We start from the raw sequence: 12,831 nt of genomic DNA on the forward strand, positions 1-12,831 counted from the left end.
AGGTCACGGCAGAGGGAAGCCACTAGGCAGCCATGCGCTCCCAGACTGCGTACTCTATCCTCTCTGCTGCCTCCAGCCTTCAACGGGCTTGTGAAGAGAGTGCGAGACATGAAGCCACCCACGAGTGCCCCCTCCCAGGAGAAGCTGGGCCTGCTGCTGCCTGCTCCACTGCATGAGGCTCTCTCTTTCTGGCTGTGTTGGGGTGGGGCAAAACACGGTCTCTCATTGGGCTGTGTGAGAACACACATCCATGAAATGCAGTTGATAGCATATTGGGGTCTGTGGCCTAATATGCAAATGAATTCCTGCTGGGCTTTTTCTATTAAAAAAAGCCCTTACCTTTTAAATTACCAAGGCACTTCTGATTAGGGTTTCCTCTTCCCACTATTGCTGAACTTTAGCCAACAGCCCTTGTGTATCTGAAGTAAGAAGGGCTTGCAAATCGGACTTGAGTACAATATGATTTATATATTATTATTTATAGATTATATATGTATCAGACTTTAACTTATCTGTTATTTTTCTTGTCACTGTAAGAAATAACAGCTGAAAACAGCAAGGGTACTTACGGAGGCAACAAAATACCTTAAGTGCAATGTAAAACTTTGGCAAGTAGTACAAGAATATTGATTTTGTCATAGTTCCCACTCATACTTATACTGTCTTGTAGGTTTTTTTTTTTTTGAAAGACAGGTAAGCTTTGCCTTTGAGGCATCTTATATTCCTGTCAGACACCTTTTATGTTTGAATCTAGTACAGAAGGAAGGTGTCAAAAGAAATGAAAATCTACTGAGTGTCTAGGGAATGTAAATATTTCTCTTACTCTGCCCCACAGACTTGTTTTCCCATATTTTGACAGTCCATGAAATCTCTGACACCGAGACTGTCAAATATTAACAACTCTGCACTCTGCCAAACTCTCATAATTTAGATTGTAGATAGTAGATTGAAAAAACCCTCTGATATATATCAGCTTTATAAAAATTACATTGAAATGGCATGGTACCCCCACCCTTATTTGCACATATATATATTATTTCCACTAGGAAACTGAATGTCACTTGTAACTTTTGCTTCTAGGGTTGCCAACTCTGGGTTGGGAAATTCCTGGAGATGCGGACATGGAAACTGGGTAGGAAGGGATTTGGGGAAACGAAGTACCCAAGCAAGGTATAATGTCATTAAAGTCTACCCTTCAAAGCAGTCTTTTTCACCAAGAAAATTGATCTGTGTAGTCTGAACTTCAGTTACGATTCTATATCTCTAGGCCCCACCTTGATCTTGGCAACCCTATTTGATCCTCATAATAAAAATCAACTGGCTGAAAGGCATAAAAGACAAGAATATTACTGATACACTAAGGATGACATAAGCATGCATTACTCAAAAAACTGTCTCTCTGGGGTAAAGAATGATCTGCCACATAACTTTGCAAATGCTTTGGCCCTGACTACATTGGAAGTATGCATGTTTCTTATCCCCTGTCCCTGAAACAGCATCCAGAAAGAAGGAATAGTAGCACTTTCATATGATACACTTTAATATGACGCCATCGGAGTTCACAATCTGTTTTTGAATGTAATTGATTTTATTCGTTATGTATTTTTACCCATTGTTGTACATCACCTAGAGCTTTGGCCAGGATGGGGCGATCATGAAGCCTAACAAATAATAATAATAATCTATCGAAGAAAGAAATAAGAGTGGGGGGTGTCTATATTTGAGTGTGTCAAGGTGAGCAGTAATTTTAACTGCAGGAAGGTCATTTAAGAAGCATGTAACGTACAGCACAATCAAATAAGAATTCAAATTTTTACTTAATGTCATTATGACAGAAAAAGTCAAAATATTAATTTCTATATAGTTGTATCAGAAGCAAACACCTTCAGTATTTATGATAGCTCAAAACTATAAATGTATACAAATTTGTCTCCATCTATGGAAAGTTCTGCAAGTAGTTGTAACAGAGTCAAACATCTTAAGACCAGGGGTGTCGAACTTGTGACCCGTGAGCCAGATCAGGCCCCCAGAGGGCTCTTATCAGGCCTGTAAGCAACTCACTGTTGTCTGCTTTCTTCTCCCTCTCTTGCTTCCTTCTGCATCACAGCTTGCTTTGCCAGGCTTGCTCAATCTATCTACAGAACAAAGCCTCTATTTTCTCCATTGGCTGACCAGCATATGAAGCAACTTATGTATAAAAACTTGCAATATCCAGCCATTTCATATTTTCCTCTGAGTCTTAGGCTCAAAGTATTGACCATGAAATTGCTGTAATGAATGTCAGTAAATCAAAAGTAGGTTTGCAAATTCAGATAAACATCTGAACAGCATACTCCAGATTGCTACAGCACAGACATTGTCTCCAGATTTTGATGCAATAATTCAGAGCAAGATGTGTCAGTTATAAGACACTGCAACAGTGGTATCTTTTAAGCATGTTTTAAGATTTTTTTTAAAAAATCTTTAATTGTGTTTGTCTGTGTCCTTTATAAATTTAACATATCCAGTACCTGGCATTACATTCTATGACACATATAGCCTGGTCTGACAAGGTCTCATATATGTCAGATCTGGCCTTCAAATGAGATCAACACCCTTGCCTTAGACTCAAATATTCAGATATAGCTCAGTTTCATACCTAAGCAGTTAGTGGGTATGTAGATTTATAGCTTTAAGTTATCACAAGGTGAGAGTTTAGTTGTAACAATTATATGACAGCGAGTTTGGTGTAGTGATTAAGAGTGGAGGACTTTATATTGGGTTTGAGTCCCCACTCCTCTACATGCAGCTGTTGGGTGACCTTGGGTCAATCAGAGTTCTCTCCAGGGCTCTTTTTCTAGCAGGAGCTCTGCTGCATATTACGCCACGCCCCCTGATGTAGCCAAGCATCCTGGAGCTTACAGTAGGCCCTGTACTAAGAGCCCTCTAAGCTCTTAGAGCATTGGCTACATTGAGGGGGCGTGGCCTAATATGCAGAGGAGCTCCTGCTAGAAAAAGAACCCTGGTTTTCTCAGAGCTGTTCTTGAAAGAGCAGTTCTCGAAAGAGCTCTCTCAGCTCCACCTACCTCACAGGGTATCTGTTGTGGAGAGAGAAAGGGAAGGAGATCGATGCTCTGAGATTCTGAGTGAAGAGCAGGGTATAAATCCAATCTCTTCCTCCTCCTCCATTACTTCACATAAGATGTCTGTTTTTTATAAACTTTATCAATGTGCATGGACATAGCTTGTTTACAAAGTTCACACCACTGCATTTCTTGTTTGGAGTTTGAGTGAGCTCTTCCTAGTTTGATCGAGCACCAATATAGATGCCTCAACAAAATTAGAAGCTAGGATTATAAATGATATTAAATCCCAATTTAGAACCCTGGCCTGGAAAGGAAACAAATCTCAATTTGCTGAGGTGCCTGCACTCAGAAGTAATGGTAAAATGGAATTTGATCTAACTAGGATGTATTCAAGCCAGCTCTGATTTTGACAGGAAGAAAAACTGTGGAGGAATGAGAGAAACACATGAGCACAGTCAACAAACTGTGCTTGTGCACACCTACAAAATATTTAGTAAGAATTTGGTATGACATCTGAATGTATTATTAGTTCACATCAGTGCTGAAACTTATATAAAATATAGATATTTGTAGTTTTTTTCAAAAAGCACCATGCACTAAAATCTGTGCATATACTTGCAAATTTTCATTTTCATTTCCAGTCCAAGCTCCTTGCTCTACAGTGAATATTGTTCCAGAGATCAAGCCCACCTTCAGAACTGGCAGGGAAGGGAAGGGGGTGGGAAAAACTGTGGTGCATTCATGAAGATCACAAGCAGTCTTTTGCATCCCAAACTTTTATATTAAGTTATTGTTATATTTAAATAGCATCCAATCTATGTATGTACTGAAAATGCACACTTTTGTGGGTTAGGATTAATATTAGTTCCCATAAGGAATTTATAAACATAGGAAAAATGTAAAAAGTAAACTATAAAAATACATACAGTGACATTGTTATTGTATTAAAATAGAGACAGATTCTTTTATATTACTTCTTGATGACGCTATGATCCTAGAGGGAGGTTCAGCCATTTTATTCATATGCTCTACTTATACAAATCTATGCAATATAAAACGTTTTAAATTTTTCGTTTTTTAAAAAAAACTTACATCTTGATTTGACATGTCCCAGTAAGGCCTCTCTCCGTAAGACATTACTTCCCACATAACTATTCCATAACTCCATACATCACTAGCTGATGTAAACTTGCGATACTGTATGGCTTCTGGTGCTGTCCATCTTACTGGTATTTTGCCACCCTACGGACAAAAGATTGCTTCAGATAGATTCATTACTGCATTTGTATTTATGAAAAGAAATTAAAACTGGGGGATGTATTTTCTCCTTATATTTCTCCTTTGAACTTGGCAATAGCTCACAGGTGCTAGACAATTCCCTCCCCACCCCCCAAAAAACCAAAACCAAGCGAGACAGTTCACAAACTCATACTACGTGGCTTTTACTGTAGCACTTATGACTATCAAATCATATATTTGTTTGCTTCCTAACCCCATATAAAAAGTATCCTTTATAATGAAAACTAACATGTCAAGCTTATTCTTCTGCCTTGCATGCTAGTTTTCTGTAGTTCAGAGAGCATAAGAAATCAGGGGCTTCAGGGGAAACAGCTGGGGTTATGTGGCATAATGGAGATTTGCCAGCAGTACTACTCAACACAGCTGTGGACCAGCAACATTATTATCCTGCACTGAAAATTGTAGAAGCCTTCTGCAACAGGTCTGGTGGTTTATGTACTATGTGCTTTCAGTCTGCCTCCCTGAGTACTTTCTTTTCATTTCAAATGGATCTCAAGTGGCTACACATGGTTACTTACTGTTATATGAACCTCTCACATGTATTAAAGCAGTTCAGTGAGCAGGCTTTTGTGGGGTGGTAATGTTCAACTTACTGTTGTAGTGTAGACAGCTTCTGGGTCATCTTCTATAACTCTGGACAGGCCGAAGTCTGACACTTTACAAACAAGGTTACTGTTAACCAAAATGTTGCGTGCTGCTAAGTCCCTGTGCACATATCCCATGTCAGCCAAGTATCTCATTCCAGCAGCAATCCCTCTCAACATGCCTACTAGCTGAATAACTGTAAATTGCCCATCATGTTTCTGAAGAGAATAAAACAAAAGCAGATAGAGCAATAGTTCAGTGAGAAGGATGTAAACATTTAAAAGTCTCTGCATGTTAGACCATTTAATACATCCAGACTGCAAATTCCATGTGCTAGGGACATAAGCTGCTGTGCCATGCATCCCTTTTCAATGTCCAATGGATCACACCTTTTAGGGCCTATTTGTATATGAGTATACAAGATTTAACTTTCTTCATATAAATTGTACCGCAGAAGAGGGGAGGGAGAAAAGCACACCCTGAAGTTTGCCCCATGCTCCACTGTGTAAAGGACATAGAGTGATATGTGAATTAACACTTAGCTAATATTTGAGAATAAGAATTTACACTAAACATTATATGTTAAAGTGTGTGTGTGTGCTTGCAGCTTTAAGAAATTAATGGACTGAGATCTCATTGGCCATGGGGGGATCATTACTAGACAATTACAATAGTATTGCCAGACTTCCAGCTTCAGGAGAGAAGGGCCTTTCCAGTGCTATATGGTCTCCCAGTCCCTTCCTCTATCCTGGATGAATGACTGGTCAAGGTCAGGCCTTGTATCAACAGCTAGGCAACTCACTACTACACAACTTGCATGATTCATTCAGTCCCAGCACTGATCAACTGGTGACTTACTACTATTTCACAGCAGCCACCACATGAAGACAGTGTGGTGTAGTGGTAAGAATATCAGGCTAAGACCTGGGAGATCCAGGTTTGAATCCACAATTTGCCATGAATAGGTGACCATGCACTATTCACACACACTCAGCCTAAGTGTAACATACCTCATAGGGTTGTGAGGTTAAAATGGAGGAGAGGAGAATCATATATGCTGCTTTGGCTCCTCTTTGTGGAGAAAGGGAGTATATAAATAATTAAATAAAAATAAAGCTGGAGACTGGGGTGGGGTGATGATTGGTGGGAAGAAAATGAAGCAAGGGAAGGGGACAGGATAGGGCTGCCAGAAGGGAAAATGAGATTCCCACTTGTGGTCCCCCCCCCCCCCCCACCGGTTAGGCTACTGCTCTTAACTTCTGTGATACAGACCTCAATTGAGTCCTGGCATCTAACACCCCCAAACAAGTTACAATGCAATCCTGTGCAGAGTTACTCCATTCTAAGTCCACTGAAGTCAGTGAATTTAGACTTGAGTAACTTTGCACAGGATTACAATGTTAATATACTGTCAGCACCCAACATCTTTTCTTCCTTAACTTTTTAATTTTAGTAACATCTGTCTGAAGGATTATTATGACCTTATGAAAGCTAGCAGAATATTCTGTGTAATTTTGACTGACCTTAGTTTAAAGGCATTTGCATGGATTTTCTTTCTTTTTCTAGATTTTGTGTGACCAGTATGGTTGTCCCCCCCCCCCGCCCCATATGGAGCAGAGGTCCATCAGTGGCTATTAGCCATAGGGTATTGATGGAACTCTCTGTCTGGGTTAAGTGATGCTCTGTATTCTTGGTGCATGGGCGGGGGGCAACAGTGGCGAGGGCCCCAATGATGGACCTTCTGATGGCACCTGGTTTTCTGGCCATTGTGTGACACAGAGTGTTGGACTGGATAGATCATTGGCCTGATCCAACATGGTTTCTCTTATCTTCTTATATTCTTAACAAGAATACCCTGTTAAGATTGTTTTGCTTGGCCATTCTTTATATGGATTTTGACATCTGGTAATAATGGTACTTTTTAAAGGGCCCTTGGAGTCTAGACAGTCTGGACTATGACTGGTAATTGTCTTTGAAATGAACCCATTGGATTTTGACTGATGATTAATGTACTTTGGATGAGGAATGATTTTATTTTTCTGGCTTGTGGGTTTTTTTGCAGACTTTATGGCATGGTTTTTATTTTTATTTGCTGTATCTTTTTCATTTCTGTAAGCTGCCCTGGGTATCTTGTATAGGATGGAAGTGTGAGATAAAAATGTTGCAATAAATAATTTATTTCTGGTCCTCAGTAGGGTTTTCAAGTTTACCCCAAATGGCAAATTTACACAAGTTATTAAAACTTCCTTACTGAATGCTAATGTGGGGTGTTTTTTTTCATGCATTCATTTATAAATTGCTGCTGTACTTAATTTAAGAACTTTCTTGTCTACCATGCTGAAAAGATACAAATGTGTCTCCAAAGCATGTGTTCCCAAAATATGGCTTCAGGACGCAGTCTATGATCGTAATCAAAACCACTATATCTGCCCCACATTGGATCACTTAGATGGGCAAAAATGCTTTTTGTTTGATCCCGTCTGGACTTCTAATTTCTAATCTGATTTTGCCGAGACCATTCAGAAATCTGTTAATGTTTTCTGCATTCTCATTTTACACTGAAAACGTTTTATTATGCTAAATTGGTAGCATATATATTTTATTCTTGAAGTGCTATATATGTTTCCCTCTGGCACTCACTCACCCTGAGAAATGCATCGAGGGCTCCATTCTCCATGTATTCTATTACAATCATTACTGGTTTCCCTAAAAAAGAAAAAAAAAAGCACATGTTGCTTAAAGAAATTATAATCTGAACAGAGTGGGGGGTTTTCCCTAGATAAAACACATGTTGTTCCTTTGAAGGGAAGAATAGCTAAGGCATGAGTGCTCTTAAAACTTCTAGCACAGTTGCCGAGTTTTGATAAGTCCTTAAATGTCTGTGTCTAGAGTATGGTCATGATTGACAAAATTAAACTATACAAATCAAAATGTCACTATGTTCTCCTTATTCCTGCTGTGTGAACAGGACTGGGGAAAATGACACTTCAGTTAATACTAGAGGACATAATAATTATCTTTCTATGCAAGGCTAAATGAGAGAATATCAATAATCACAAACACACAAATTGTTCAGCTTTTCATCATACATGAATCAACGTTTTCTTTGGCTCGAGCATAAATTATGTTTTTGTTAATTACTATCAGAAGAAAATCTATTAATTTAGGTAATACATACAAATAACTAATCTGAATAATTGACTGTGAGTGCAGTAACTCCTGTTTACTGTCTTGGTTGGTTTTGTTTTATTACTTTAGTTGTGAACTGCCTCAAGCATGTCTGAAAGACTGACATACAAATCTTCTAAATAAGGAAGCAGCAATTTTCTGCCATTCATAATGTTGTCTGAACAACAGATTTGGCAGTTACTTACCTCTGGTAACAACCCCTTCTAAATGAACAACATTGGGATGGTCGAACTGTCCCATGATGCTGGCTTCACAAAGAAAATCCCTCCTTTGCTTTTCAGTGTATCCCACTTTCAATGTTTTAATGGCTACTGCAACATCTCTCTTGCCAGGAAGCTTTAGACGCCCACTGCATACTTCACCAAATTCTCCTGAAATGGAAAACATACTATGTGACGGGGAACCACTTTCCATTCATATTTGAATCAGAATTAAAACATTCATATGTTGACTTGAATTGTATCACTTGGAGTATATCTAAGCGAAGTTATGTGCTTAAAAATTCATTTGAATGGGAAATATTTAAGCAAGTGCTAAATAGTCTCCTGCTGAAATCAGTGGCATGAAGAAGTTCATTTTAGTAGGATTATGTGTCGAATGATGACATTTTGGCCTACTGCATCCGTACCCTAGTAATAGTATAAGAAAATGTCTGAATCTGAACCAAAGACTAGCAAGCATCCATACCTGTGCATATCTGGTATCACAAGAGGTCAACAATTTAAAAAGAGCAAAAAAATATGCTACTCTCATCAAAATCAAACACACATATCAACCATGTGAAAAATGGTAGCTTTTCCTCCACAGCTAATTGCAGCACAATATCAAAGGAATCATACAGAGAACTCTATGCCATTTTTCCATCTGTCACACAGATATACCACATGTTATATTTGATGTGACTGGTGTAGCTATTTCTTGTTGCCTTTGTCAGCTCACTACTACTGGTCCATTGTGCCGTTCAATATTTGTAACTAAAATGCTCCATGAACTGCATGATAAATCAGATCAGCACAAACAACACTTTTATTGCACCCCTCCTTTCCAAAAAAACCCTTAGGGCTTGTAGATTCATTTAATTATGTGCCAGCAGAATATTATTTGTCATTTTAAAAAAACACTACAACTGAATCAGATTTACCTCATATTCAGAAATGTAAATACTGTTATCTCATGGTGTCAAAAGCTGATTTACAGTGCAGGCCTATGAAGTTACTTCCATCTAAGCACAATGAACTCTGTGTAAATTTACACTATTAATCATATACCAAATCATTAATCTATTATTCCAAGTAAGTCCTATATCAGAGAGTGCTTGCTATGAATTATGGGTTTCACATACTCATAACCTACCAAAGACACTGACCATAGTATTGTTTACAACTGTCTTGAGAAATAGCAGTTTTACTTATGGAGACAGCAGTTAGTTAATTATATTATTGAAAACCCCACCAGTTAACCTGCTAACTTCTTCTGTATGGGTCAGTATCATAAGGAAACATAGCTGCTCCATCTATAAACAGCAAGAAAGGACAAGGAACATGGGAAGAGAGGGAAAAAAACCTTATTTGGTTAGATGTGATTCATGAGACTGAATATTAATGAAGGAGACAGGAAACCATATCTCACCACTCTATACATATTTCAGCTTTGTTCTAAACATATAAAGCAGGGGTGGCCAATGGTAGCTCTCCAGATGTTTTTGCCTACAACTCCCATCAGCCCCAGCAAGCATGGCCAATGGCTGGGGGTGATAGGAGTTGTGGCCAAAATCATCTGGAGAGCTACCGTTGGCCACCCCTGATATAAAGGATTATGTTAGCAATGGAGCTGCCAATTTCAAGTGAGTTAATTTTTCATCTGTGGCTATAAAAAAGCTCTCCTCCAATGTTACATGTTTCTGAACATGTTGTGTGGGAAGACAAAGACTTCAATAGAAAGTTTTTTAGGTAAAAGAGTATTCAGCCACAGTATGCATTGGATTTCTATCACTAGGGCACCATTAAATAATTCTAAGGTTGCAAATCCAAACACAGTGATTGGGAAATTACTTTGAAGTAAACAAGCATAGGTTTGGTCAGTAAGTGTTTCTTATTTGCTTTCATTGCCTAGGTACCCCCCCTTTAAATTAATGATTCCCCATCCTTTTAAATAAAGAATATCACGTGTAATTTACAGCACTTGTCAAATCGCAGCAAGGGTGATTTAAGAAAAAATGGGGCTCTAAAAGCACTGCATAAAACCAGAGGAAGTCAAAGAATCTTTCCTTTACAAGTCTCAGGTATTTGATATTTTTCTTGCCCGTGGGTACTTAATTTCACTACATGAACTAGTGCAATAAAAGTGTCACATATCTTATTAATGCAAACAAATGGAAACAAGTTTCTCCACCACAAATATCACTGCCTAAATATGTGGAAAAGGAAGAAAACTAATGTAATGACAGTACAATTACCATCATTCACAAAGCAAGGACTTCTTACAGCAATGAACTACGTTAAAAATGACACCTCAAATAGTCCCTCAAGAAAAGCTTTCTCTATAAAACCAATAACAATGTAGCAACCATAATATAACTTCAGTGGTGGCTTCTTTACATGTATATGCAAGAAAGTCTGCCTCTGGAGGTTAATGAAAATATTTACACAAACACAGTCATCAGAACTTGAACTCAAGCAGGCCTCCTTCTCTAAGCCTGCAGGGGTGAATGAAATTATTGACATTTGCAATATAAAATTTTCATCTTATTTTTTTTTAACAAGGAAATGGAAACACATACATGCTCATTACCAAACAAGACCATAATATTTATTTATTTATTCTACATTTATGAACAAATGCAGGTTCATTGCTTCCGACCAGTCTCATACCGACAAAGAGCTCCATTCTTCAGATATAATTATTTCCCTGTCATCATGATGTATGAGTTTCGATCCCAGCTAAATGGAAGAGTTGTATAAGGAAGCCACAGCCAGCTTACCTGCACCGATCACACGCTCTATTTTAATACAGGAGGCATCTAACTCCTTGGCGAATTGATGGACAGCTCTATTTGGGTCCTCGTAGGTTTCAGGGTCAATGTAGGTTTTGGTGCCTGGAAATTTAACTGTAATGATGTAAGAAAGCATGACTGTGATGAAGCAAAGCACTTATTGTGCAGCCAACCTTGGAATTTCATTATGCAGAGTGCTCCGCGGAACAGTGAAGTTTCTGCCAAACCATCTGAATCAAGCAATAGTGTTTTCAGATTCAGAGATTTCCTGTAAAGCTATGAAGAGGGTTCTGTACATATAAACATTCCCTACTGAGTGTGATACCCAGTTAGGTCTCCTATTTATCTCAATGAATACTGTGGCTCTTAGTTGTGGCTCTCCATTGTCTTAAGCAAAGAAAATCTGACACCTTTTTTACAGGGCATGCCAGGAATCATACGTGACCTTTTGTAAAATGTCTCTGCCAGCATGCCCAGCTCTCTTTAATATAGGATAGAAATCTTCCCCCATATACAAGATATTCAATGAATCTAACTGCCATACCGACTGCTTACTCCTTTGCTTCTGGTCTGGCAATCCAGAGGACCAACTGATAATCCTCAAAGGACAGGATTTGGGCCAGGCACCTCCAAGTACTAATTTGTACCTTTTTTTACACTACACTGATACATTTAGTCGTATGGAGGCAAGACTGTGTAACAAATTATTGTTTTGCAGTATGTCTTTTCCCCTAGATTCTAGCATATCAGAAACATATTGCCCCATGCTCTGAAAATATGCATATTCAGAAGGTGAAATTAATTCTATTTCATAATCTGTGAGTGCCTCTGATTTGGAGAAATACCAATGCTTTTGGAATAAAATTTTGTTTGATTTAGCCATATCATTTAATTATATCTCCCTAAATGAGAACATGCTTGTAAGGGATTCCTAAATGAGAACATACTCGTAACAGAATGCAAAAATCAGTGCTGCAGGGAACTCATGCAAGTTATCCCACCCCTTAAATCACATAAAAACATTTGTCTGCTGGCCATAAGGGGGAGGGACTCCTGCCGTGCATTTTTATTAACCATATAGGCTTGTGCATTTAGGGAAAATGTCATATGAGAAATGACATAAGAGCTTTTGTTCTAGATGACACATCGGCCATAGAGTAAGCACTAGCCAGATCAAAAGCTTTTTTCAGAAGCAGACTAGTATCTTCCAGGAAGCTGTTAATGAAACAGTCTCATACAATACCATCAGTAGGTACTGCATGTTTCAGTTGCATTGTTAGACATTCCATGGAAAAGCAATTCTAGTGATATGGAGGTTATCCATGGAGCTGAATCGGTTAATTTTGCTGCACTGCACTTTTCAATCGGTTTATTGCTAATCATAATGATAATGGCTAAGCTCCCTGAGCTGGTAAGTGCTCTTTTTTTTATTTACATCCACAACCAGGGGGGAAAGAGAACAGAAAAAGAAACAATAGGTTAACCATCTCTATTGTGCTTTCAAGCGGACAGATGGAGAATGAGCCATCTTCTTGTGCTTATGATAAGGGGCCCGGATTGGAGGTAACCCTGTGAATCTCAAATGGGTCTTTGATGGTTCTTTATACAAGCTGTCATAAAACATTTTGACAGGTCAAAGCTTTTTTGGCATACCAACATGAAATAACACTGCCTTAGATTCAAAGACATTGTTAAAAGAAA

General features: G+C 38.5%; 1 protein-coding gene across 4 annotated transcripts in view; it reads right to left on the minus strand.

Annotated features, from left to right (window-relative positions):
• Window positions 1-12,831, minus strand: part of EPHA7 (EPH receptor A7) — a 268,727-nt gene that overhangs the window by 16,818 nt on the left and 239,078 nt on the right. For 2 of the 4 annotated variants that reach the window (XM_060237267.1, XM_060237288.1), the window contains 5 exons: window positions 11,119-11,244; window positions 8,324-8,509; window positions 7,594-7,655; window positions 4,958-5,167; window positions 4,158-4,307 (listed from right to left, as the gene is read on the minus strand). In XM_060237267.1, the coding sequence (XP_060093250.1) occupies window positions 4,158-4,307; window positions 4,958-5,167; window positions 7,594-7,655; window positions 8,324-8,509; window positions 11,119-11,244 (734 nt within the window). Of the gene's footprint in view, window positions 1-4,157; window positions 4,308-4,957; window positions 5,168-7,593; window positions 7,656-8,323; window positions 8,510-11,118; window positions 11,245-12,831 lie in introns of those variants that run through there. The other 2 variants (XM_060237277.1, XR_009555332.1) reach the window with 2 other exon arrangements.

Source organism: Heteronotia binoei, chromosome 1 (assembly GCF_032191835.1).
Source record: "Heteronotia binoei isolate CCM8104 ecotype False Entrance Well chromosome 1, APGP_CSIRO_Hbin_v1, whole genome shotgun sequence".
NCBI lineage: Eukaryota > Metazoa > Chordata > Lepidosauria > Squamata > Gekkonidae > Heteronotia > Heteronotia binoei.